This window comes from Mus caroli, unplaced genomic scaffold, assembly GCF_978045245.1.
Source record: "Mus caroli unplaced genomic scaffold, Mus_caroli_1 scaffold_10, whole genome shotgun sequence".
In the NCBI taxonomy this organism is placed as follows: Eukaryota; Metazoa; Chordata; class Mammalia; order Rodentia; family Muridae; genus Mus; species Mus caroli.
Window position 1 is genome coordinate 20524557 of NW_028227265.1, and position 27106 is coordinate 20551662.

Below are 27106 nucleotides of genomic sequence, written 5' to 3' on the forward strand. Positions count from 1 at the left end.
GCTGGAATTACAGGTTGTTTTGAGCTAGGAGCCAATCTTGCATCTTCTGAAGGAGCAAGAACTCTTAACCACCCAGCCCTCTCTCCAGCCCCAGAAAAAAGGTTTAAACGTAAACACAGAGTTTAACTGAAGGATACAAAGCAAATACCTATCATTATGGGCCTACCTCAGTGGTCTCAGATCGCTGGCTCCTTTCTGGCTCTGTAGTACTATCCCATTGTGCTTGTAAACTACACTTACCCAGCCACTGAAGAGACTACCGAGTTGCTTGTTATCCTTCTCTTTCCTGAAGTATTTGCGCAGTTTTTGGGTTTTGTCTTCTCATCCGCTTGCCCTCTGTACCTCTGAAGGTGAGGGAACTGATCCCAGGTCTTCACACATGCTCAGCACATACCTCCACATCCAGGTTCTTTAATGACTCAGGGGCCAGGAGGGGGGGGGTATTTTTCTTTGGATTTTGCGTATGTTATTTATTTTGTATTTCCTCAATACTAGTGTTCTCTTAGTATTACACATAGCAGGGACTTCCCCTATCAATTTCATTTCACATTCTTCATACTGTCTTTTTACGGGTAGCTTTTATTCTTTGACAAGTCCATTCATTTACAAAGCACCTTCTTTTTTTTAAAAAAAAATTATTGGTTATTTTATTTATTTACATTTCAAATGTTATCCCCCTTCCCAGTTTCCCCTCCTCAAACCTCCTAATCCCACCCCCTCCCCACTGCTTCTATGAGGGTGCTCCCCCACCCACCTGCCCACTCCTGCCTCACCGCCTTAGCATTCCCCTACACTGGGGCATCGAGCCTTCACGGGACCAAGGGCCTCCCCTCCCACTGATGCCAGATAAGGCCTCTGTTACATACACAGCTGGAGCCATGGGTCCCTCCATGTGTACTCTTTGGTTGGTGGTTTAGTCCCTGGGAGCTTTGGGGAGTCTGGTTGGTTGATATTGTTGTTCTTCCTATGGGGTTGTAAACTCCTTCAACTCCTTCAGTCCTTCCCCTAACTCCTCCACTGGGGTCCCTGTGCTCAGTCAGATAGTTGGCTGCAAGCATCTGCATCTGTATTGGTCAGGCTCTGGCAGAGCCTCTCAGGAGACAGCTATACCAGGCTTCTGTCAGCAAGCATGTCTTGGCATCAGCAAGGGTTTAGTGGCTGTATATGGGATGGATCCCCAGGTGCGACAGTCTCTGGATGGCCTTCCTTTCAGTCGCTGCTCCACTCTTTGCCCCTGTGCAGCCTTTAGACAGGAGCATGATCGCATTGACTTCCCTGCCCCCTCTAACCTCCCGTCCTTCCCCCAGCCTTGGGGCCCAATCACTTACCCTCCTCCTCCTAGTCCCTTTCCCACGTTTCTGTGTATTTTTGGTTTGCTTATTTGAAATCCACTGAGTTTTAAGTGGGTTCATCCTCATGTCCACATCCATTGGAGCATAGTAGGCTCCTCAGTGGGCACACACTGAAGACAACCACTACCCCATCTTCCAGAAACCATCAGCAGTCAATTGGTTAGCAGGAAAGGGTGGTGCCCAGTGAGTCCCTCCCTGACCCATGATTGACTCTTGATAGGCCCAGTTTTATGTCAGTCTAATGCAAGCAGCAATAGTCCCTGTGAACCTACAATGACCTTGATTGTGCAGTGTCCAGAAACCCTCCTCCCTGTCTCCTGGGTCTTTTGTGTTCACTATCATTCAATACAGAGGGAAACTTCTCTGATTACGGTTGAAAGGAGTGTCGCAACTCTCCACATAAATATTTAGAAGTCAGCTTAATATGATGACAGTTTGGCTAAACAAGTGTAGTGAGTTCACTCCTGGGAACTAAGATCCTCTTAGCCAAGAGTTTAGGAACCCGTGTATAGTACCGCTCATGAATTTCCTCTTGTGAAGCAGATTGTAGACCTAACCAGTGAGCTGTTAGTTATTCCCATAGTAGCTGTGCCACTACAGCACCTGGAAGCACAACTTGCCTGGTAGATCGCTAGTGTAGTTTGTAGTCTTTACAGACTGGTTAGACTGTTGATACCCTTTCTCTCCCAGCAGCCTCTGGGATACCTTCTGGTAGGTACTATAAAAGCTTTTCACCTTCTAGCTCAGTTCTGTCTTGATTTCTCTACACCTTGTAACCAAGGTGGGTGGCGTCTCAGATAGGATCTTATCAACTGGTAGATAGCCAAGAAGAGTGGCCAGATTTTATTCTGTTCTTGGGGCCTCTGAGGCCTCCCGGACCCTAGGGGCACTATCAGGAGGCGTGTCCTGATTGGAGGAGGTGTGGTCTTGTTGAAAGAAGTGTGTCACTGTGTAAGTAAGTTTTGAAACCTCCTACCCTTAGGCTGCCTGCAGGATGAAGAAGTAGAACTTCTCCGGCACCAGGCCTGCCTGCATGCTGCCATGCTTCCCACCATGATGACAATAGACTGAACCGCTGAAACTGTAAGCCAGCCCCAGTTACATGTTGTACTTTATAAGAGTTGCCACAGTCATGGTGTCTCTTCATAGAGATGAAACCCTAAGACATCCAGGTACACAAGGTTTTAGCTTTAACTTATATTTTTAATCGAGTTGTAAGGTAGGAAATTTCCAAATGATATTTTTACATATTATTAGTTTGGGCCAACTCTTCCTCCCCATCCCAACCCCCACCCCCACCCCCACCCCCCATTCTTCTCCCAGGCCCTCTATACACATCCTTGCTTAAACATTTCATCCTCAAAATGGCCCATTTTCTGTCACCTAGATTCAGCTCCTCCCTCCCTCCCTCCCTCCCTCCCTCCCTCCCTCCCTCCCTCCCTCCTTCCCTCCCTCCCGTCATCCCACTGATCAGTCCTTTTCTAGCTTCTCCCCTTCTACAGACGAGGTGCTGAGGCTGATAGGAGATGGTTCAGTGTCTGCTTAAACTGATGGGCACAGGCAAGGGCCTTCCTAATAGGGATTTCGGCACTGAAGGGATTATGACCAAAATGGGCTATTACAAAGCCAAGAGGCTTCCACACAGCAATGGTGACTGTTAGTCAAATGAAGAGGAAGCCCACAGAATGGGAAAAACATCTTTGCCATCTGTATCTCTGACAGAGGATTAATATTCAGACTGTACAAAGAACTTAAAAAAACATCAAATTAGCAAGACCAATCAAAAAGGTAGGGGCGGGGGCAGTGATCAGAACAGAGAATTCTTAAAAGATGAATCACAAGTGGCTAATAATCACTTTAAAAAGTATTCACATCTTTAGCCATTAAAGAAATTCAGATTAAAACTACTTTTAAATTCCTTACATTTCACCCCAACCACAATGACTATTATTAAGAAACTAAATGACAAGTACTGGTAAGGATGTAGAGGCAGAATGCTTTGTTCATAATTGGTAGGAATGTATACTACCAATGTATACATTGTGTAGCCATTGTGGAAATCACCATAGAGGCTCCCCAACAGGCTGGAAATGGCAGCTGCCACTTGGCCCATCTATACCACCCCTGGACAAACACTCGAGGGCCTCCAAATCCTTCTACAGAGAGGCTGGCTCAAACATGGCCATGGGTTCTCTATTCACAATAGCCAAGAAGTGGGATCAGCCTAGCTGTCCATTAAACCAAAATGAAACTATGGTACATGTCCACCATGGAATTTTGTGCAGCTAGCTGTAAAGAAAAATGGAAGCGATACATGAACTAGAAAAAAATTACAATAAGCAAAGTAACTTAGTTCAAGAGACACAAACAGGGCATGCTCTCTTTTATCCATGGACACTAGCTTCAAATCTTTGGATTTGTATTTTTGACCTGGAGAACCTGTACTGTCTTTGTGTTATGTGTAATTTATTTGTATAGACCACATTACTAGCAATTCCTTTTCTCGTGGAAGATTTTTGAAAAACTTCTTACTCCAGAGTCATGAAAAGGGTTTCCTATACTATCTCCCAAAGATGATTATTTTTATTTTGCAGGGAGGTTTCTTAGGTTTATGAGCCACCTGAAACCAGCAGGATATAAGGGTTCTGTTTTATATCTTTCTGAACACAGGGACAGTCAAGTTTCCTAATATAATTCAATAAAAAAGACCCCCCCCTTGCTTTGAGCTGCAACCTCTGTCATAACATAAGTATCCACTCATGTGCAGGACTGGCTGGGGAACGTCTAACCCATGTCTCCGTTCTCTTGCCCATGTGCGCACTCATTCACATGGCTCTGTCCTTCTCCCACACAGAGCCTGTGTAAGCTAGCGCTGCCCTCATTTCTTGTTTGAGAACACTAGGATTCTTCTTAATCTTCAGTGCATCCTTTGGAATTAGTGTGTTGAGCTTTTGACTGGTGAGATATTGAATATTTATTATACAGCCAATTGGAGGGAGTTAACAACTGAGAAGGAGCAGAGTTAAAGGACTGACAGTGATCAGGATTTACTAGATGTCAGCTGGGCCAGAAATAAAGATCAGGTACACATTGGATAACTCCACACATAGATACCTGATGTTTGCCAAGGTAATTCATTGCAGGGTTTATTATCTTTTACATAAATGGACCAGAAACAAATAATTATCTGTCTGTCTATCTGTCTATCTATCTATCTATCTATCTATCTATCTATCTATCTATCTATCATCTAAGTATCAGTCACCTATCATCTATCTGTATATGTGATATACATATATATGTGTGTGTGTATGTATAAATAGATACACAATTATATGTGAGGGGGGACCATTTTTTTCAGAGAGAAAAGTCTGTCCATCCATTTTCTTAAGACAGGGGTTCTCACTGTCCAGGATCTTGCCAACTAGGCTAGGCTGACCGGCCACAGGGCTCTGAGAATCCATCTGTTTCCATGGCCTCCATGTTGAGATTAGTATTTGCCACCAAGCCTGGGTCTTCCCATGTGGCCTCTGGTTGTCTGGAAGGCAAGCACTTTAATTACTGAGCCACTCCACATCTCTGTTCACCTCCTCTTATAGGCTTTTTATGGGGGGATGTCTCTTTCTCCTGTGCTCTCCGAAGAGGAGACACACCAAGTCCTTTCTCCTTTGAAAGGCTTGCCCCTTTAAAAAAAAAATATAGCTACCTTCAACTCCTAGGAGATTCAAGAAATATTATTCGGTAGATTCTTCTAGTATTGTTTTCTTACATTTCTTTAAAGAATTTTGTTTTCTCTTTCTTTTTTCCTTTTGGCTCATTTTGAACTATTAGGCTGTAGCCACGTATCTACCTTGTGACTTCACTCATTATCTGTAGGAATAGAATTTTGCTCTTTAGAGTTTAACATGATTTGTTTATCGGTTTTGTGAGTGGCTGTGCATGTATGTATGTATGTGTGCATGTATGTACCGTGAGCACACGGGAAAATCAGAGGACAGGCTTCGGAAGTCGGTTCTCTCTTCCTGCAGTGTGGTCTGGGGCTTGAACTCCGGTAGTCCAGCTTAGCGACAAGCACCTTTACCCACTGAGCCATCCATTTCACCAGCCTGAAATTATAATTTCAAGCTATTGTTTTCAGTGGAATTTGACCACAATCTTTTCTTGTGAATAATTTTCTCATGAATATAGCTTCCCGAGACTTTGAAGAACTGATGAGTTAGCTTCACGTTGCTTGCACGAAGTGCACAAAAACACAGTCATATCCACTGAGATCTCTTGCTCTATTCTCCCTCTTTTATCTGAGCCAACACGGCTTTCTGTCTCCTCCTTTGGACCTCTTTATGCCCGTCTTGATCAATTTTGAATTATCTTGCCTGAAATGTCTTTTTACAGAGTTTTGTCCTAAAAAGGTGACTTCAGCCCTAGCTCTTTCTCACATTTCCACCCTTTTCCTGGACAACCCTCACCTTGATCACCAGCTTCCTGGGTCTGTTGTTGGACCATGAATGACAGTTCCTGAATTAAGCCATCTCGCAACTTAAAATAAAAACAATCAAAAGGCATGATTTAGGTTTAGCAAAAAATGACTAATGTCTGTTAGGCTTGCTCTGTTATTCTCCAGTGTTACTTAGGGCAGTAAATTCACCTCCAACGGCTACATTCTTAAACCGATAGATTTTATTAAGCTGAGGTTAGCCTGAAAAATCATCTTTGTGAAGGAATACTTCACAAACTTTGTGAAGGAAGACCAAGACATCATTGGGATGAGATCATTTCAATGAGAAAGCTTGACTGGAACAATAATTCATTTGCCTATCCTTTCCACTTCTGACCATTATAGCACACAGATGAGTTAGTTGCAGTCGTACAAGGTCAGTGAGACCATACCATATCCAAAGAGGTCTGCCAGGATCAGGTTCTCATGCTGATTAGAACCTTCACAAGCGTTGACAGCATTTTGAAAGGTCCATAGGACTTCTAACATATAATTTAAACAATATATTTGACCTATTTGACTTGTGCTTCCAGCTGAGATGGAATAGTAAAGACCCATCAAAAAAGACTAAGGTTACACAAGAAAGTATATGATAAAAATGGCATTCCCTGGGTATCAATATGAGAAAGGATATGGCCCCTGAAGGAAAGATGTAGGGTGCTTGTTGATGATCACGTTCTCCTATCTTGGAGGAGGGCCTCTCCATGTCCTAACACAGGTGAGAGAGTCAAGCGAAGCCCAGCATACCTCTCCATTGAGGAGGTAAAGATGAATCCTGGGGAACTAAGCAGCCAAAAGTCTCAGGATACAAATGAGGATCAGAAAGAAACTACCGGAGGCCCAGAAAAGAACTGGCCTAAGGATGAGAGGCACCATAGCTGATGGTCTCAGGGTAGGAACAGCTCTCAGAAGAAACACCCTTGAGCAGTGGGGAACAAACGACAGAGTGCTCTGGCCTTAACCTACGGAAGGTAACCTTCAGGGATCCAAGTAACATAGCACATCCCAGAAGTAGTCGAGTGAGTTTATAAGAGTACAAATACCCAGTTCCCAACGAGAGAATATACAGTGTCTGGCATCTAACCAAAGATTAGTGAGGCGTGCAGACAGACAGGAGAACAGAGCTCGTAAGTAGCAAGAGGACTCAGTCATCCTGGGATTGATGCAGATGACTCAGCAGAGGGCAAGAGAGAAGCTGATGCTTTCTGGTTTTGTTAACTTGGGGTTGTTGTTGTTGTTGTTGTTGTTGTTTTCTGAGGACGAGTCTCACACAATCATCCAGACTGCCCTCAAACGATCCCTGGGCCTTAGCTGCAGTACATACGAGAACAATCATGCCTGGGGAATACAGATCTGAATATTGTCTTTGGTATGTTTGCATTCAAAAGTTAAATGAAGTACAAATTAAGCTTCCAGAAATGAAGAATTTCGTGTCTGATATGGAAAAAAAAATACACTGGTTAGGCTCAATTCCAGATTAGAGAGAAGATAAGGAATCCTAAACTATTCAAAAATGAAGCACACATCAGACAAACAAAAACCCTGAAAACCCAAACCAGCTAAACAGGTGAAAGAAACCTAGATTCTCAGTAGACTAGGAGTTAACCTCAGAGCACTAATTTTAAAATAACTGGGAGTTCCTGGGGCAGGAGGTGGGAGGAGAGGGGAGAAAAGACATTGATAATTTTGCCAATTTCTATAAAAAGTCAAATTCTACAGACCTAAGAGATCAACAAACCATGGCTATAGCTATCTGAGGTTGCCTCAGGATGAAACCAGGGTATGAGGAGATCAGCGCTAAGTGGGACAGTTCTGCACCAATGAGGACTGACAAGTCTGACAAGCAAGTAAGGGTGCCATCAAATCAGCTACAGCACACACGGCCATAGAGGAGCAGCTACTGCACACACAGCCATAGAGGAGCAGTGGTTTTAGGTTTTTGGGATAAAACAAAGAAAGCTAGGTTGAATCTGAATTACACTTTCATAGCTACTCTGTTTCAAGCTCAGAGCTTGAAAATGGATGTGAGCAGGAGAACGAAGCTACATTTAAGGACAGTTATCTGCAAAGAAATGAGAAAATCATACTCTTTCCCAGCCCCCTGGTACCTGTGCCAGCAGCTTAACTGCCAAGTTCATCATTGTCTCTATTAAAAACGGGTACAACTTCTACAGTCATTGATGGGACCATGTGCTCCTAAAGAGGCCATCATTGAGATGAAAGGCCAGCCTATAAACTCTATTCAAACCTACTGTCTGTGCCCTCTTTCCCATGTGTCTTCCATGTTTATTCTGCAGCTACCTAGAGCCATAGCACATTTCCCTGGGTTAGATGTAATGAGCTTGTCTGTTCTCCTTTGTGTGTCCCCCTTTCAGTTTTCTCTAGCCTACAACCTACTTGTTCTTAAAGCCTCATTTCAGATTCTAGAGCTCTGCACTTGTACATCAGACCCGCTTCACAGTAGTTGCTCGACCCTTCAGGGTATAATGAAGCAAACAGAACTCAATTCTTGTACACCAAAGCCATCCTTCCTTCATGACAAAGTCATCACTAGAGATTGGTCAGTAACCAATGAAACCTAAAAGCTGCTATTGAAGAATCCATGAGCAGAAACCTGCTAGACGCTCTAGACATCATGTGATATAGGTACAGGCTGGGAAAAAAAAATCAGAACTACATATAGGGAGCAGTCTTGATGGGACCTACTACTCTCTTGCTGCTCCCAAACCCTCTGGGAAAGAGTGAGAAAACTGCTGCCCCGCTTGGACCACAGAAAGAAGCAAATCCACGTTCACTGAACAGCTGAAGCAAATCCATGCTGTGCCAGTGGATCGTCCAGGCAGTGCTGTCATGACAACTCCGTGAGGCAGGTACTTTTATTTATCCCCATTTTACAGAAGAGATAAACAACTCCGTTATGGTCAATATGACGAAGCCAGAATTTGACTCAAAGGACCTCACTTGAACTCACCATCTACCAACCCTTCCCTAGTGGATTGGGAAAAAAAGTCACACCAAAGGTTGGCACACAGTTGGCCCTTACTCCTTACCTATCCTGAATTTGGCATAAATGCCACCCACTTTGCCTAGCTCATTTGAGGAATAAGCAAAGTACGTAATTTGAGAACGGCTTTGTAGTCTGGTGGCTTAAAAGTGCTTGACTGCGGATGTTCAAGGCTCTTGGTTTAATTCCTAAATCCCAAAAAACCCCCAAAGGATATAATTTTACAAAATATTTTTAATGTCATACAAATAAGGCAACAGAAGAGCCTTGAAGTATGAAGGGAGAGTAGTTGCTGAGAGAGAGAAAGCAGGAAGGATGAGGTACAGAGCCTGAAGGTGGCCACTAAAGCAGGGCTCACACCTGTCACTTCTCCTAGTTGCTTCTCAGGCCAAAGGATCTTGACCCAAGAGTTACATGGTTTATTGGAAAGCTTTCAATCTGATATATAATATGTTAGTATCAAGAATCAGGTTAAATAGCCATGGTCAGGAAGGGTGAAGCCCCATTTTTTTAAAATAGGGTTTCTCTGTGTAGCCCTGTCTGTCCTGGAATTCACTCTGTAGATCAGACTGGCTTCGAACTCAAAAATCTGCCTGCCTCTGCCTCCCAAGTGCTGGGATTAAAGTCGTGCACCACCACTGCTCGGGCCAAATTTGTTTTTGTTTACCTGTAATTAAAATCTCTAAAAGATTCAGAGGAAACCAACCTTCCTGCTAAACATCTTTAAAATATGCTGCTTTAATCCCAGCACCGGGGAGGCAGAGGCAAGCAGATCTCTGAATCCAAGGACAGCCAGGACAGCCAGGACAGCCAGGACAGCCTAATCTATATAGCAAGTTCCAGACAAGTGAGGGCTCTATAGTGAGAACCCCATCTCTGAAACCCAACTAGGCATAGTGATAAAGAATTAAAGAAAATCTTCACGCGCGCACACACACACACACACACACAGCATGAAGCAAAGAATAATGGAGCTTGGCCTCTGCTTTCAGAGATCCAAGGGCACTAGTTTCTGTGCAAGTTTGTGTGTGTGTGTGTGTGTGTGTGTGTGTATTCCTCCCCAGAAACAATGTGGAGGCTGAGTGAGCATGAGGGCTGCAAAGCAGCGGTCACAAACTTCCACATTAATTTATCTCATGTCACCTAAATCCTAAACTTGCTCAAAGTGAGAGTCATTAGTCTGCAGTGGGTACATTTTTTTTCTCCTAAAGCAAATTAGAAACCGCTAATAAACCAATACATACTGCTCATTTTAAGATATTGCCATTCCTCATTTTCTGTAGGGCGAGGGAGGCTATTAGGTCCAAGGAAATTAACATCCACGTGAGCTTGATCTTGAAGCTATAATGCCTTTAGGGATAGAGGTGGGAGCTTTCCAGAGAGAAGGGGAGAGGGAGAGAGAGAGGGAAGGAGATAGAAAGGGAGAGAGAGGGAGAGAGGGAGAGAGCGAGAGAGCAGGAGAGCACACTTCTGGTTTTTATGGTTTCTAAGCCAATTCTCCCAATTTTCTGAGTAAAGGTTTACCTGTGGAAGAATTTGTAGTCTATCCAAAGCAGATTTCATTTAAAACAAGTCAGCCTCCCTAGCTGCAGTGTGGACCGGCAGAGACGGCCTCGGTGCTTGGCAACCTTTATTGTACTGCATGGTCCTCCTGGGTTGAGGAGGCAGGAGTAACACAGCTGTGGAGCCATCTGCTTTCTTCAGCAACCCCAAACAGTCCGATGCCTGGGGACAGAGCTGGATTTCATCAGGGACAGTGACAGTCCTTGTTTGTCACAGAGCTTCGAGGCCTGGCCCATAGACCCAGCTTTCTTCTCGGAGGCCAAGCAATGCTTGTGAAATTGCAGCCTGAGATTGTGAGTTAATAGGGTCACTGCTGCCTCTTGAATGCTGCTGCAGGAACCAAGGGGAGCGGGGAACAAGAAACAGACAGTGGCTGTCTGAGCCAACAGAAGAGGGTGCCATAGCTTAAGACCCCCCCACCCCCCGCAAGGAAAGGTTCCTATTGGCCAAGAGCTGAGTTAGCAGCCCTGCAGAGACATAGCCAGTTTGCAATAGCACCCAAATCTAGCTGCTAGAATTCTCTAAATTATTTATTAGCTGAGGCTAATAAATTAGAGATGAATTAAAGGCCTTTGGGCTCTATCTCAGATATGCTCCTCATTAATGAATCTCAAGCCTTCGACTGGAAAATGGAATGTTTCCATGGAGGCTTTTGTCATGTCTTGGTCCTTTGCATGGAGGAAGAGCCAATACTGCTACGTTTGAGGATTTGCCTCAAATCCTCTCACTAGAGGCTGAGACAAGCCCTTTCCTAGGGCAAGTAAGCTGTTTGGTCCCTTAATTCGCTTCCTTCTGTCATAAACACCGCATCCAATTCCCATTTCAGAAAACAAACAAACAAACAAACAAAAACTGCACCTACCTCTCTTCTGACCATCAGCAAAAATGTCTTTGCTTGAGGTTTGCAGCAGGGATCTCAGATCTCCACAGGAATGTTTGAAGTAAAAACTAAAGTAACTACTGGGGCTCTCTGGATCAGCTTCTTTCCAAGGCTTACTCTGGGCAGGCCACTGAGCTAGTCTTCTGGCCTAAAGACACCAAAGAGTATTTGTGGCTTGTGTACCTCTCCTCATGCACCTTGAGATAGGGAACTCTGGCGCACACAGCCTTGTGAGACCGGTGAAATGTACATTTCCCCAGCTGTGGGCATCTCTTTCACGTGTGCTCCCGGACATGCACAGAAAGCTGGTAACAGACAAGGACTTTTGCTCATATTTTTTTTTAATGTATCACAATGAGCAGGAAACATACTTGATGAAATATTTTCAAAGGAGTATATTCAATTACCATCTACAATCAACTCAACTATGACAACAAAGGTTTTTTTTTTTTTTTTTGTGACAAATTTCTTTTTCAGTTTGAGAGTCCCTTGTGGTTCTGTTAAGTCTCCATGTATTTTGGTACAGTTCGAGATCAGCATCGTTACAGTAACAAAAAAAAGCTAACAAGACTACATTATAGAAAAACACCAAGAACATCATTTTTGGTTTCACTTGCTCTATTTTTTTTGTTTTTGTTTTTTTTTTTGTTTTTATTTGTTTTTTTTGTGTTTTTTATGTTGTTGGGGTTTTTTTGTTTTTTTTTTTTTTGTTTTTGTTTTTGTTTTTTTTTGTACATTGCAAAGGCTGTTCATATACCTCTTTACCTCAGGGTCACGTTCATTTATGCTTTCTTTCCTACCCAAACTTGCCCCCCTCCCCCCTGAAGAAAGTAAAGAAACAAAACAAAACAAAACAACCTAGTCAAAGCTTTGTTTCACAGTGGGCAGTATCTCAGCGCCAACAAACCACCAACTCAGTTTTATGCTTCTATTTAAAATGTTTTAATTTAATTTATTATTTAAAAAAAAATATATGTCCATGAACATCAAGTGCACTGGCTTGGGTCACTGCTGCTCTCCTGCAACTTCCTGCCATGCCTGATAGGCTCAGGCCTCAGCATGGGCCGTCTGTCTCACCTTACTCTCTTTCAATTGTGTAAAACTTCGGCCACATTCATCTTTTTAAATAGCTCTTAATTAAAAAAAGAAAAACAAAAAAACCAAAACTTCCTAGATGCATTAAGAGTGTGTGTGTGTGTGTGTGTGTGTTCCTTAAGTTTCTTTAGGGAGGGATAAAGAAAGGATGTATGAAATAACTCCAATTCTGACAGGTATCTTGGTGCCATTGTGCCAAATAGTATCTAGCACCAAGCCACATCATGAAGGAACTAAGGGGGAGAAATTCATCCAATAACTTAAAAAAATTAAAAAAAAAAAAAAGAAGTGCCAATATAAGTTAAGAACTAACTTTCAAAGTGGGTTGAGATGGTCTACAACTCAACGACTCACTCCAAAAGCAGACAGGAGTGAACTCCCCGAATGAGATCAGTCTAAGCAATTGAGCACGGTAGTAAACATATGCCTTGGAAATGGCTACAGACCACGGTCACTTGTCTGCCTTCTGGTTTTCACCACCACTGACTGCTTCACTATTTCTGGGTTAGTGCTAAGAATTTCTTCTTTGATGAACATTATATGTGTGTGTGTGGGGGGGTGTGTGGGTGGGAGGTGCGGCTGGAGAGGAACTCGTTCATTAACGCACTTCCGGGTTGGGCCCATCCCAAGCCTCCTCTGAGGAATACTGATGGGCAGAAGCCATTCAACCCAACCTTACCTTATTGTTGCCAAAATACACTCATGGGTCAAGGCATGGCACAGTGAAACACTGACAGTCACTGCCCCACAGAGGGAGGATGATTGTAGCTCAAAACAGAACAAACAAAACCATTGGGGAAGGGCTGGCAGAGTTACAAAGAAACTTGAGGTTGGGGGCGGGGAGGGCAGAAATTGCACTATTACCAAGCAATATCATTTTTAAACAACAGTTTTCAGAGAAGACCTAGTAGAATTTGACAGGTAAAGCTAGTGTTAAATTGTTAATTGGTATCACACAGAGAACCAAAAACAAACATTTTTTTCTTCTATAGATACAGACACAGTAACATACAACAGTTAAATGGCAAAAAAAATATATATATATTTCATAGAGTTACAAACAAGATAAAATAATGGAAAACAAAAAAAAAACTGTACAACTTTAAAATTTAAAAGTGTTCATCTCAAAACACAGGGAGGAATACAAGAATTCTTGTTAAAAGGAAATAGGTATTTAAAACAGTAAGTGTTTTGTGTACTTGTCTTTGACACCTTATGCTACAACTGGATACTGATATGAATAGTTAAGATGGTATTCTTTTAGTATTTCTACTTTTAAAAAATTAAAAAGGAATTTGCACTGTGCATCAGCCTAGTTAGAAATATGTACAACAGTTCAGGATCTACTCTTAACTAAAAACAAATTCATTAAAATAGTCCCGGCTAAAAAAAAGAAAAAGAAAAAAGAAAAAAAAAAAGAAAAATGAAAAATTTCAGATCTTGGAATGCTCCAGTCTTTTGCAAAGTCGATGAATGGCTTCAGCACTGGGGAAGAAGCCCAGAAGGTGGCCAACGGAACCTGGATTCACAGTCTTCAAAGTTCCCTTTGAAACATAAGGAAGAGAGGGAGGACTTCACACTTTGGGGGCAAGGGAGATTGTGTCTGTTGGTGTTTGGCTATGAAAGTGAGGCAGCAAAGCATCTATTTGTCTTCAAAACCTATGTTTTAGCAGCACGAAGTTTTCCTTTCGAAGTTCAGACCAGTTTTTTAAAGATGCCAAGGGGTGTGTGTTGAATCATGTTGTCACAGGACTACGCACATTAACGTAAACACGCGTGCCTTGCGCACGGGCTTGCTTCTTTATTCTCTGTACATTGCTATCTGTTTTGTTGGCTGCACTCGGGATCACTCGCTGCTCAGACTGCCTAAGAGGACAAAACTTTGAAGTAAAAAAAATAAATAAATAAAATAAAAAAATAAAAAAATGTGTCTTTTGGTATCTGGAATTGTCTTTAACAACTGCCTCTCTGCATGCAGAAGAAGCTGTAACAACCTGGGAACCGTTTTGTGTTACTCTTTCTTTTATTAAACTAAGTCTTGTTTGTTTAAATCAGAAACAAATTCTCAAGTAACTAGAACCCTTTCCCTTTTTTTCTGCATCAGCAGTGAAAGGGTGTGTCTTTGGATTTTTTTTTTAAAGCATGAAATTTCTTTTTTTTTTTTTTCTGAGAGAGGAAAGTAAAGACACAAACACACACACACACACACACACACGCACACAAAACCAAAACCAAATTAATAGCCAAAAACATCTTAGGAAAAAAAAAAAAAAGCACACAGCCCCAATTACACAAACTGAAACAAATGTTTTAGCTCAAGAAAAGAATATTTGGAGTTTCCACAGAACGAGAGTGAGCGAGAAAGAGGCAGAAAGAAAAAGAAAAGGAAGGATAAATTAAAAAATAAATGTTCAGGGCTACCAGACACAGGTAACTAGAATTAAATGTCTTTCGAAAGTCTCAACTCCCCAACAAAAATACTCTGCGAGAATCCTGATGATCCCTAGAATCCTCTGAAATCCTTTCTTTAGGTTTATAAAATAATTCTGTAGCCACCCTCCAAGAAATAAAGGTGGCAGCGGCCACTTTAAGTGGGAAATTAGAGGATGGGAGTTGGGGGTGGGGGAAGAGACGAAGTTGAATTAAGGGACAAAGTGGGAGAAGCTGGGGCGGAGCAACAGATTGCAATCTATCCACTAGGGATGAACAAGACAACATCAAATGAGGAGATGTCGCTGGACCACACAAAAGCTAAATGTACAAAGCTTTTAAGTCTACCATACTGCTTCAGGTCATTTCCAATGAAGCAATCTACTCAACACCAAAAATGGTCATACCTACCATAAATACAGACAGTCAGTTTTTAAAACTTGTCTTTTTTTTTTTTTTTTAAGCTACAAGTCCTCAACACTCTTTGTGTGTGGGTTTTGTTTTTTTGTTTTTTTTTTTTTTTCTTCTGAAAGTGGGAGCGCTTATTCTCCCCTGGAAACTGGCTTCAGCAGAAAAGCTATTCTTAAAAATCCCCAGAAAGCTAAAGCACTTCACATTGTTTCTCTTGAATACTTTCTGCCCATTTTTTTTTTAAATTAACAAATAAAACAAAACAAAATCTTTTTTTTCTGGAACAAAAGAAAAGAAGAAACATAAAACAATGATTCTGAAAACAGAACGAAGGGTGACCGATTGACCTGAGAATAAAAAGACATTACATTTCTTCTTTTTCTTTTTAGCAAGCCATTGGTATCTGAGTGCTAAGATAGCAAGAAATTTAAAACTGTAACAAGGTGGAGTGCTTTCCCATACAGTGCATGCCGGGCTCCTCTGTGCTATCAACGTGGGGCAGTTCTCAAAAGGGGCAAATATACAAGGGGTTTAAGCTCCAACAACAATAGGCAGGCCCTGTGGACTTCAACCTCCCAGACCAATAGTACCTTTAAAAGGACACAATTTAACAGGGTTAGGGTTCATGTTTTCTTTTTTTAATATTAAAAGAAGAAGAAGAAGAAAAAAAAAAGAGAGACAAGAATGTAAAATCACCGGCATAGATAGGTATATGGGAAAACAACCCACGCTTTTTCTTTTTTTTTCTTTTTTTTCCTTTTTTTTCTTTTTGTTTTTTTTGTGTTTTTGTTTTTGTTTTTTTGGTTAGAAGCTTTGGAATTGCAGTTAGTCTAGTTTTGAAATTGGTTTGTTATTAATCTTTTTTTTTATTTAAATTCATTTGTAATTGTTCATCTTCAAAGCTTACAATCTGAAGGTGTCCGTTCCTACACTGGTCAGACCACTGTCCTTGGGGCAGCTGGGGTCTTTGGGACCCTCCACCGGGCTCGCCGGTCCGTCGGACTTTTGGCTGAGATCCGTGTCAGACTCCTCCGAATAGTCGTCTGTTGGCATCGAGGGCTGAACCCCTGAGGTGCTGCATGAACTTGAGGTAACCGTTGAAGATGAGGAGAGAGGAGGAAAAGAAGGGGGCTTCGTGGCCGAAGCCCGGGAGCCCACTGGCGGCCAAGACTTCCTGGAGGCGTGGGGGGAAGCGGACGAGGACGGGGCGGCCGACGGGGGAGGGGGGCTGTCGTTTGAGTGAGCGGCAGACTGCGAGGTAGATGCGGTGCTAGGATCGGGGAAGCAGGCAGAGTGAGGTAATAAACTAGGGTGCTCTTTGGCGTTTCTTGCTGCTCTCGTGATTGTTCTGTGTTTGTGCAAGGCCGACTCGAGATGCTGACTCAGCGCTTCCTCCCCGCAGAGCGCGCTCTCGCACGCCAGGCAGTGGTACGAGCCGCCTCCACCACCGCCGCCACCACCGCCACCGCCGCTGCCACCGCTGCCGGTGGGGACATGAAGCACCATCTCTTGCAGGTTCACCACAGACTGGCCGAAGCAGCAGAGGGACTTCAGGTGGCTCCTCGCCGCCTCCTCGTCGCCGAAGCCCGCCTGGCACTTGCGGCAGACCAACTTGTACTGCACCTTTGGAACAATGAAGGGGTCACAGAGGGAGTCCGCACTTGCACTTTTGCTTTCTGCTTCTGGCTCTTCGGGGGGTTTCGGCAGGAGGGGGGACACCTCACGGGGGACGTTTTTCTGCTCTTCTGGTTTGGGGGATTCTTTGGCAGGGTCTTTGTCTGGGGAAGCAGGCCCCTGGGGGACTGGGGTTTGGCTTGCTTTGGGCTGCTGCTGCTGCTGCTGTACTTTTTGTTGTTGTTGCTGCTGCTGTTGCTGTTGTTGTAGTTGCCGCTGTTGCTGCTGCTGTTGCTGTTGCTGCTGCTGCTGCTGCTGCTGCTGAATCGCCTCCTGCAGACTCTGCTGGTATTGCTGGTACTGCTGCAGTAGGGAGCCTGGAGACAAGCCCATCAGGGCCTGCGATAGGGCAGGGCTGTAGGGAAACAGGCCTTCCATGCCATACATGGGCTGCAGGTACCCACTCTGCAGGGCGCCAGGGATCTGGGGGGCATAATAAGGAGAAAAGCCCGGTACGAAGTAAGGAAGGAACTGGCTTGTGAGCAAAGCTGTGGGGTCTGAAGTCAAGGCCGCCTGCAGAGCCTGAAGCTGAGCAGGGTCCACTGCATACTCCATGGCGGGCAGTGGGGCTGAGATGGTTGCTGTAGCCGCTGGAGGGGCCTCTCCTTTCTCCTTCTTGGGGACGGGGAGGGGCTCACCCTTCCCTTTGTGTGCCTTTTCCTTCTCCTTTCCTTTCTCACCATCTTTGTCCTTACGTTGCTGCTGCGGGGTCAGCTGTGGCGCGGGGATCTGCTGGGCTGCTGGCGGTGGCGGAGGCTGCTGCACCGGTGGCGGAGGCTGCTGGGGTTGTGGGGGTGGCTGAGGGGCCATTGCCATGGTGGCTTGTGCTGGGGTCGGGGAACTCAGCGAGGCTGAGGACGGTTTATTTGGTAATCCAGATGTGGGGAGGCCGGGGGAAGGTACCGTTGTGCTGGGCAGACCCATCAGGTTCGGTTTAGGAGACGTTAAAGCTAAAACGAATGGAGACAGAAAGGGAAACCACAGGTTAGTCTAGGAGTAGGTGAATCACAAACTCAAGGTGTTACCCCCGTGCCTTTGGCATGGTCACAGATATTTAAACCTCACAGATATTTGGGTCCTCCCAAAGCCAGTGTTGTCAACAGATGTACCCTGCCATGCTCAGGGTTAGTTGGCCAAAGATTTTTTAATCAAGACTCAGAGCTTGGTCAGCTTCTATTTATCTCCATTTAGAAAACCTTACAGCAGCTCACTCATTCACCCTTTCCTAGAATTTCTAGATACCATGGGCTTTGCCCAGCACAGATTAGCTTCTAGCAACTGGGACTCATGTAAGCCCAAGCCATCATCAAAGTGCTACAGGACATGCATGGCCACGGGAGAACACCTAAGCTGTAATCCTAGATGGGTCCCAAGGCCGCATGAACACACACAACAGCTTGTACACGTCACCATCCTGACCACCACTGCTCCTCTAGCATCATGTCTGCCAGGGTGGTGCCATGCCCTCTGCCATGATGATAATGGACCGAACCCCTGAACCTGTAAGCCAGCCTCAATTAAAAGTTGTCCCATAGAAGAGTTGCTTCGGTCATGGTGTCTGTTCGCAGCAATGGAAACCCTAAGGAAGCCAGTATTGCTGCAGATGGATGGAACAGCAAGCCTGGGCTGTGATAGGACAGATGTGCTGGGGACGAGCAGAGCTCACTGGATAATGGAAGATGGTGAAGAGACAGCACCAGAAAATGCAGACAACAAACCTTGGAACACCTCTGCATCTTCTCCCGTAAAGCTGAAGTAGAGGCTGCCTAGCATGACGCTGTCCTCATGGGGTGGGGGTGGGGTGACACCATAACACTCTGAAGCCCAGAGTTGGATGAAGACTGCCAGCTTGAATGATACAATGTATCAACACCTCCAAACTAAAGGAAGCAAAGAACATGGCTGCCGAACCTTGCCAGTCCCAGGAGAGTGACTGAAGGCAACACAATCTATTTCCTTCCTATATACTAGGGACTAAGATGTGGCTGGCTACTGAGAAAAGTTCAAAGGCTTGGTGAAACTGGCACACCCAAATCCGAGTTGGAATTATAAGCTCTGGGTTGCTGGGCAGTGGTAGCGCACACCTTTCATCCCAGCACTTGGGAGGCAGAGGTAGGTGGAATTTTTAGTTTGAGGCCAGCCTAGTCTATGTATACAGGTATACAGTGAGCTTCTGGCCAGCTAAAGCTATACAGATAAACCCTGTACCAAAAAAAAAAAAAAAGAAAAAAAAAAAAAAGAAAAAGCAAAGCAAAGCTCTGGCCTTAGGGCATGACATTCTATGTGCCAGGAGGTAGTGGGCCTGTCCAGGAGGAACACCTGCAGCTTTACCCATGGCTTCATGCTTTCAAGAGAAATATTCAGGTCAGAAGGCCTTAGACTGAGACTCTGTGTGTTCAACTGATGGACGACCAAGAGATTCAGAAGCTAAGGAACACTACTGAACCCCTGCCATTTACCAAGCTCTGCACTGGCTGCACTTGGCAGGGCAGCTCAATGCACCCTCAACACTGTTGCCGTGACAGTGGCTTTCTGATCTGTAAGATCAGAACCGGGCCAGGTTCTTCATCCCCTCCTGAAACTCAGTTACTGTGGAGTCAGACTGACCTCCTGTGGATCATGGCCGACACACATCAGACGTGTGACCTTTGGTTCACCGAGAGGCTTCTTAGAACCTCAGCCTTCTATAGTACAAGATTGCAGACATGAACTGAATGGCCACATTGGGCATGGCATATAGTAACTGCTTCATAAACACAGGTTCCTTCCCTCCCATTCCTGATCCAGTGGTTGTACAAGCTGCAGCAGCTGGGATGCTTTGGTAACTGGGGCACATCTGGCTGTCCTGATGACGAAGAGCCCAGCTTTCTATCCCTACTCCACTCTAAGCTGTCAGAACCTGGGCAACACATATACTTGCTGACTGACTGGCTCATACTGGGTGTTATGGAAAAGCATATAATGCCCAGAGGCCTGGGTGGGAGCTTGGGCCCCTACCCCTAGCTTACTGAATGATCTTGACCTCTCTGGGCCTCAGATTTCTCTGAGGGGATACATCAGACACTCCGCTTCTACTTTTAACAATTTTATTATGATTTGTGTCTGTTTGTGTGTGTGTGTGTGTGTGTTCATGTGCTACAGTGGGTATCTGAAGGCCAAAGGCCATCTTTTGGGAATCAGTTTTGCCTTCTGTACTCGGAGGCAGGGTCTTCCTTAGGTCTGCCCAGCTACACCCAGGTTTAGCTGGCCCAAAAACTTCTGGGTCAATCTCCTGCTTCAACTTCTCATGTAGAGTCCTGGGGTTACAGACGTGTGCCAGTGTGTTGTCATTTTTACCTGGGTTCTGGGGATCAGAATCAGGTCATCAGGTTTGTATAGCAAGTGTTTTTACTCAATGACCCATCCTGCTGGTCCCGGGTCTCGTCTTTTCATATCATTTTATGCTGGGCCTTCCTGCCAATGCCCTGGGCTGCAAGGATAATTCAAACGTCTGACTGTTTTCCTTGGTTTGTTTTGTTGGCTTCAGTCTGTGCCATATAGTTATGCAAAAACCTTTGTCTTGATGTTTTCTTTTCTTGTCCCTTTGGTAAGAAACCAGGGAATCCAGTAGCTTCTATGCTGATGAACACCACCAAAGATGACTGTGTTAATTTAACTAGGATCACTCTGAGAGGCAACAGAAGGTTCAAGCCCTGAAGGGTTAGGGTTAGGGTGAGAGACAAGGCTGCACTGTGAGAGGCTGGTGTGTGCCTAACCCTTACAGGATGCTAGAGAAGGTCTAATTTGAGGATAGCTGGATCCCAGAGAAGATGGGTGAAGACAGCGAGAAGCAAGGAATGTCTGTCAGGAGGACTATAAGAGTCCCCAACTTTAAGAGAGACCAGAGAAGCAGCATGTGTGATTCCAGATGCACCAGGGTGGGATTGGAGAATGGAAGCGGGGCTGGGGATCCCTACAGTGCACATTTAGTCACTTGTCTGAAAGAGTCGATGTGTTCCTGTCCAAACTAAAAACTACATTACCCAGTACAAGATTCCCAGTCAGTGAATTCAAACACTTTCTCCGTAGAAACCATCACTGTGCTGACAAGAAGTGAACCCGTGGTGGAAGCCCCCAGAGCACGTAACAGCTCAAGAGCGGCTTCCTGCTCTCAAAAAGGTGGGCGGAAGTGCAAGCACTGAGGGCAGCCTCAATTACAGACTTAGCTGGGAAATACCATTGTCTTCCAGTTGTACCAATTACATGGGTGGGATCACGTGACCACGAGGTTCGCTATTCCCTGGAAATTCGCATGCCAGGTGATTCTTAATAACAGACATGGTAAAAGTGATTTCAGAACATACTTAACAGTGGGTGCTTCTACCCCTGCACATCGGAGTCCAAGGAATTCAGGTATGTACTGCCACGGGGAGGGGGAGGGGGAGGTGGGGGTAACCTGGCCGCAGGGGAACTGCAATCTTGTTGCTTTTTAGGTGACCAAAGAGGCAAGCTTCCTACCAGTGTTGGTACACCACACTAAAAAAACCGAGCTTCTACTGAACTCTGAAAGCCATCACCTGAGACAGGACCCACCTGTGTTGGCTGGGGTAAAGCCTGGCAGAGAGGGGCTGTTGAGGCCGGGGAGCAACACAGGAGGGATGCCCTGGAGCGCTGGATACGTGGTAGGAAGGTTAAGAGCCTGAAGAGGGGCGTTGTCGAACATCCCTTGTTGTTGAGCTGCCAGTCCGAGGACTTCGTTAGCCTTCTTGATCCGGTCCAGCTCTTGCTGAGCCATCAACTGGCGTACAGTGGCTGGGTCAAAATATTCTTTCTCCTTGTCCAGCTGGCTTCCAATGGTGTCCTTAACTTTGGAGATATGCTGTTGAGAAAAGATATGGTCACGTACAGACAGCCTCGCGCTGTACTTGATGCCACACAAAGTGCACTCGGTCTTGGGTCCCTCGTAACTCGTTTGGTTTATCCCAAAATGCTTGGCCATGCTTAACTTGGACTTCTTCTCTTTCGCCCGGGCATTCTGGAACCAGACCTGAACAACTCTCTTTGGCAATCCAATGTCATTGCCTAGAACCTCACACTCCAGCATGGTGGGTGTCCTGTAGTCATTAAAGCATGACTTGAGGACCTTCAGCTGCAGATTGGTCATTTGAGTGCGAAAACGTTTCTGCCCAGGTCGATCCCCACCGTCACCAGATTTGCCAGCCGACCCACTTGCCCCGGGGCTTGGGGAGCAGGGGTCTGCGAGGCTTGAGGTTTCACTGTAGTCCACTGTACCTTCGTTGTCATATTCCTTGCTATAAAAGCTCGGGGCTGGGCTGACCAGACCAGATGACAACCGGTCTTCATACTCGGACATCGCCATCATGGCTGCTTTGGTCAACCCCTCGTTCGGTGCCGAAGATTTGGTTTCAGTCGCTATTCCTGTCGCGCTGTCATTGTCGGCGTTGCCCTCGTCCCCTGTCGTGGTGTCTGTGATTGCGGTGTTGACCGAGGAACAGTCATCGTTGTCCAGCTTAGTTTGGTCAAAGTTCAGGTTAACGGAGGACATGGAGGGGCTTTCAAAGTCTTCGATCCCTTCCACCTTGATGGAGGAAGGGCTGAGAAGAGTTCTGGGGGACAGCTCCATGGTTTTGCTCACGGGCGAGAGGGGCACACCCTGACCATCACTACTGCTCGGGGGTAGGTGGGAAAAGCTAGTTCCATCAAAAATGTCTCCCTTCATTTGGAGTCCCCCATCACAGTCTAAGAGCATGGCAGACAGAGTCAGGTTGTAGCCGGCTCTCTTGGCTTCGTGCCAGTGTCGAGACCGGATATGAGCCTCCAGGGCTGTCTTGGCCTTGAACAGAGCTCGGCAAAAGGGGCACCTCCTGTGGGCCTGTGCCGGGCCCACAGCCCGGAACTGACCTTTCCTTTCCCGGGCACGGGTGTTCTGAAACCAGACCTGTACCACGCGCTTCTTCAAGCCCACCTCATGCGCGATGTGATCCAGCATCTTTCGGGTCGGGTTGGAGTCCAGCAGATACTTCTGGTAGAGAATTTCCAGCTGCTCCGGGGTTATGGTCGTCCTCAAACGCTTGTCTCTCTGAGGCTCTTCTCCTCCCGTGCCGCTGTCGTTCTCACCCGGGCTCGCACTGGCCTTTTCCTCGAGCTTCCTCTTGAGCGTGTTCATCGTGGAGGTGGGCGTCGAAGGGGAAGTGGCTGAGCTCGCTGGGATCTGAGGGATGGCGCCCGAGAGCAGCTGGCTGGCCAGGAGTGGGTTACTGGGATCAAACAGCATGAAAGGCATGTCCAACGACCTGTCCAAAAACTGGGGGTGAATGAACTGGTTCTGGGCACTCAGGAAGTGAAGCTGCTGGTGCTCCTGCCAGTGCTCGAAGGATGGGAACGCCAGCTTGCACTGGTCACACTGGTAGGGGATTAGCTGAGGAGGTAGGTTTGCCAGCTGTTGAGGGGTCGATGTGTGGAGGGGCTTGAGGGGCAGATGGGAGAGCTGAGAGGGACTGGGGCTTGACTGGGGGAGGGGGCACTGTGGAGGGGGTGCCTGCGGAGGAGGCTGTGGTAAGGAAGGGGCAGCCAGCTGCGGGAGCTTGGGCTGGGGTGCGTTTGTCTTCTGCTCCGGCTGTTCTAGCTGCTGCTGCATCTCTGGCTTTGGCTGTCCTTGCTTCTCTTGGGTTTGGTTTGGCTGTGCACTGGGAGGGTCGGCCTGCTTTGGCTTCTCATCGCTTGCCTCTGCTTTCGAGTTGAAGGTGGCTAGTTCATCAGTCTCCGCTGTGAGCTGCAAGAACGCAGAGGGCGCAGTATTGGCCGCCGCCGACGGTGCTGGGGTGCTGTAAGCCTGCGAGGGCATAGGGGTGCTGCAGGAGGAGCTGGTAGGGGTGAGGATCTCCATGGCATCCATGGAGTCCTCGTTTTGGCTGTCATCCTGCCCCTCCTCATCCTCATCCTTGTAGCACAGCTTCTTCTGGTGTTTGATGAGGTCAAAGATGCGCTGAAACACGAGGCTGCACTTTTTGCACTGGTAATTCAAGTTGCTCGTCCGAATGTAGCGATCGTTGGTAAGCTCGCGCCGCTCTCCGTCTTTGCCCTCCCCCTGATTCTCGTAATTCTTCCTGGCTTTCTGTCGGGCGTTCTGAAACCACACCACTATGACACGTGTTGGAAGGTTCAGTAAGTTAGAAAGCTGCTCAAATTCATCATCCTTTGGGTAAGCGTTGGCATCAAAGAAGTCCTGCAGGACTCGGAGCTGGTAGTCGGTAAACCTTGTTCTCGAGGACCGCTTGCTCCCCCAGTACTCCTGCTTCTGGGGTTCGGGGGAAGGGGGCCGGGAGTCGATCTTGAGTTCCTCCAGACTGGTGATGGGAGGGTTGCTGAAGTTGTACGGGGAGTCCTTGTTCCGTTGCCGCTCCTTGAATAGAGTGTTTCTGAACCAGTGCTTGATCACCTTCTGGGGCAGGCCCGACTTGTCCGCCATCTCTTTGATCTGCTCCTCACTGGGGGAGTTGTTAATATCGAAGTACTGCCTGAGCACTCGGAGCTGGTCGTCCGTGATCCTGGTGCGAGGCCTCTTGTTCTGTTGCTGGAGCAGGGTGGGGTTGAGCTGGTGTTGGTACAGCTGGGCCAGATCGGCAGGCAACGGCTCCACAGGGCCGAGCTGAGGGGGCAGCTGAGCTGGCAGAGTCTGCAGCGGCATCGTCTGCATCATCAGTGGCGAGAAGATGGGCAGCTCCATTGGCATAGAGAGCTGGGTGAGAGGCACCGAGGGCTGGGCGGGGGCGATGGTGGGCGAAGTGATGGGCGGAGCCGACGCAGGGATGGCTGGCGCGGAAGCCGGCTGGGGAGGTGCGGCAGGAAGCGGGGGCGGGGGAGGCGGAGGAGGGGGTGGGGGTGGCTCCGGGGTCTGGGGCCTCAGGGGGTACAGTTTATCGTAGTGCTCTCTGTATTGCTTGGCAAACCTCTCCAGCTGTTTGAAGGGGAAGTAGTTCTGATGCACGTGCTCCTGGTGGCTCTTTAGAATCAAGATGTTGGAGAAGAGCTTGCCGCAGGAGTCACACTCCAGCTTCTCCAGGCTTTCACCGCCTTGCTCCGCCTTCCCGTTCTTCTTCTGTGCCTTCTGCTTGTTCTCATTATACTGAATGACGAGCTCAAAGCCAAAGTTCTCCAGCAAGGCCTTGGTAGCATTCCCCCTGGCATCTGAAGCAATGCGTGGAGGAAGCATAGCGCCCTCAGAGCCGCCCCCTGGTGCCAAGTCTTTCTTCTCTTTGGCCTTCGAGGCATCTGGCAGTGATTCCTTTGGTCCCGTGTTACCCTCTGCCCCCTCCGGCCCCTCCCTCTCTCGCTGGCTTTCCTTATCCTTTTCCTTGATGACCACTTTGTTTTTCTTTTCCGGGTGCTGGCTTGGCTGCAGGAGGGCTGAATGACTCTGGGAAAGAGAGAGCTGACTCTGTTGTTGCTGCTGCTGCAGTATCTGCTGGTGGCTCTGCTGCGGGATCTGGACCTGAGCCTTCAGATCTTCCAGCAGGCCTGGGCCTGACCCCGTGAGTGTCAATGCCCCGCTGGTCACAGGCAGGCTCACCTCAGGGTTGAGCTGGAACTCAGCGCTGGGGATGTAAAAGGGGAAGAGCAGGTGCTGCTGCTGCTGCAGCTGTAGCAAGGTCTCTGTGGTCATGGGGAAGTGTGGGAGGAGCGTGGGGTTGAACAGCTGAGACTGTATCAGGGCGGCCTGTTGCTGCAGCTCCTGCTGCAGGTGTGCCTGGACTTGCGCCTGGGCCTGGGCGAGTGTCTGGGCTTGCTGCTGCTGCTGCTGCTGTTGCTGCTGTTGCCTGGACGCAATCATATCCGCTAACTTCTTCCGGTTGGCCTCCTTGGGTTCTGAAGGGGAAGCGATGTTGGCACTGATGGGGTTCCCCAGAGGCGGCATCACCACACTCTCGGGCGGCACCTGGCTCAGCGCGTTGACGCTTGGAGCCATGGCGGCACTGCTTGGATTGGTGGCGGTAAAGGTGTTGTTGGCGCCGCTGCTGCCCACGGGACTTGGGGTAGAGGAGCTGAGGGACACCCCGCCGCTGTTGCCAGTCCCGTTGCTGTTCCCACTTGCAGCCTCCAGCTTGGCTGCCCGTGCCTTGGTCTGGTGCAGCACAGACCGCATGTGGATCTCCAGCGTGGAACTCTGGCTGTACGCCACGTTGCAAGTGTTACACTTAAACGGCTTGTTGTCCGGGCTGCTGGTGGGCTCCGGCTGGCCGGTTGCCGATTCCTGAAGGGCCCTCTTTAACTTGTGCAGGTGCGAGACGGAGTTGTAGTGCACCAGCAGGATATTCTTTTGAGTGAAGGATTCCTTGCAGACCGTACACTTGTAAGGGCGGGAAGGGTCCAGAAACTTCTCCATAGTGAAGTTGGGGCCTTTCCTGAAAGGCAGAGCTCGCTTTGGCTCGGAGCCTGAATCCTCCTGCACTGACCCAGAGTCGCTGCCTGTCGGGCTCTGCTTATCTTCCAGGTCACTCTCTTCCTCCTTGTCTTCCTCAACGATGATGGTGTGGTCTTCAGCCAGGGTGGGGTCTCCCATCGCCAAGAGGTCCCCGTTGGCCAGAAGCCCCCCATAAAGCTGTTGGATGTCGGCCTCACTCAACTCCAGGTGACTCGTCTCGAGGTGTTTTTTCAGAGCCTGGAAAGTCCGGAAACTGCGCTGACAGAGGCAGCACATGGTGGCGGCTCTGATCACGTGGTACTGAGAGTGGAGCTGCAGCTTTTCAATGGTCTTGAAAGCCAGGCTGCACTGGTTGCAGCGGTACTTATACACGTGACGGTCTGACACGGGCAGCTGGGGCCTCTTGGCGTGCACCTCATTGAAATGGGTCTGCAGTGTGGCGGAGGTTTTGAAGACCTGGTTGCACCCCTTCTTCCAGCAGAGGAAGCCTGAGTCTTCTCTCCCGCAGCTGGGGTCAGCAGAGGTCGGCTTGAGGTCCCCGCCGTGCTCTAGGCTTGCAGGTGGCAAGATGTTCTTTCCCGGGTCCTCTGACGCTTCTGTGAAAAACACAAACACATCAAGCCCAAAGATGAAGAAGGCTTTGTTTTCAGGGTGGCACCCAGAGCGGTTATCTAGCCCAGCTTTATGAACACAGGAAACATCCAACTGCGTGCCAGAGTCTCTCCACAGGGCCAGTAGTATACGCACATAACCAAGGTGCCCAAGAACAGATGGATAGGAA

At 47.2% G+C, this 27106-nt stretch overlaps 1 protein-coding gene across 4 annotated transcripts in view; it reads right to left on the minus strand.

Annotated features, from left to right (window-relative positions):
* Positions 1 to 12992: 12992 nt before the first annotated feature.
* Zfhx3 (zinc finger homeobox 3) overlaps positions 12993 to 27106 on the minus strand; it is a 253485-nt gene continuing 239371 nt past the window's right edge. For all 4 annotated transcript variants that reach the window (XM_085843596.1, XM_085843598.1, XM_085843597.1 and 1 more), the window contains 2 exons: positions 21477 to 26921; positions 12993 to 17854 (listed from right to left, as the gene is read on the minus strand). In XM_085843596.1, the coding sequence (XP_085699722.1) occupies positions 16134 to 17854; positions 21477 to 26921 (7166 nt within the window). In that variant the 3' untranslated portion in view covers positions 12993 to 16133. The remainder of the gene's footprint in view (positions 17855 to 21476; positions 26922 to 27106) is intronic.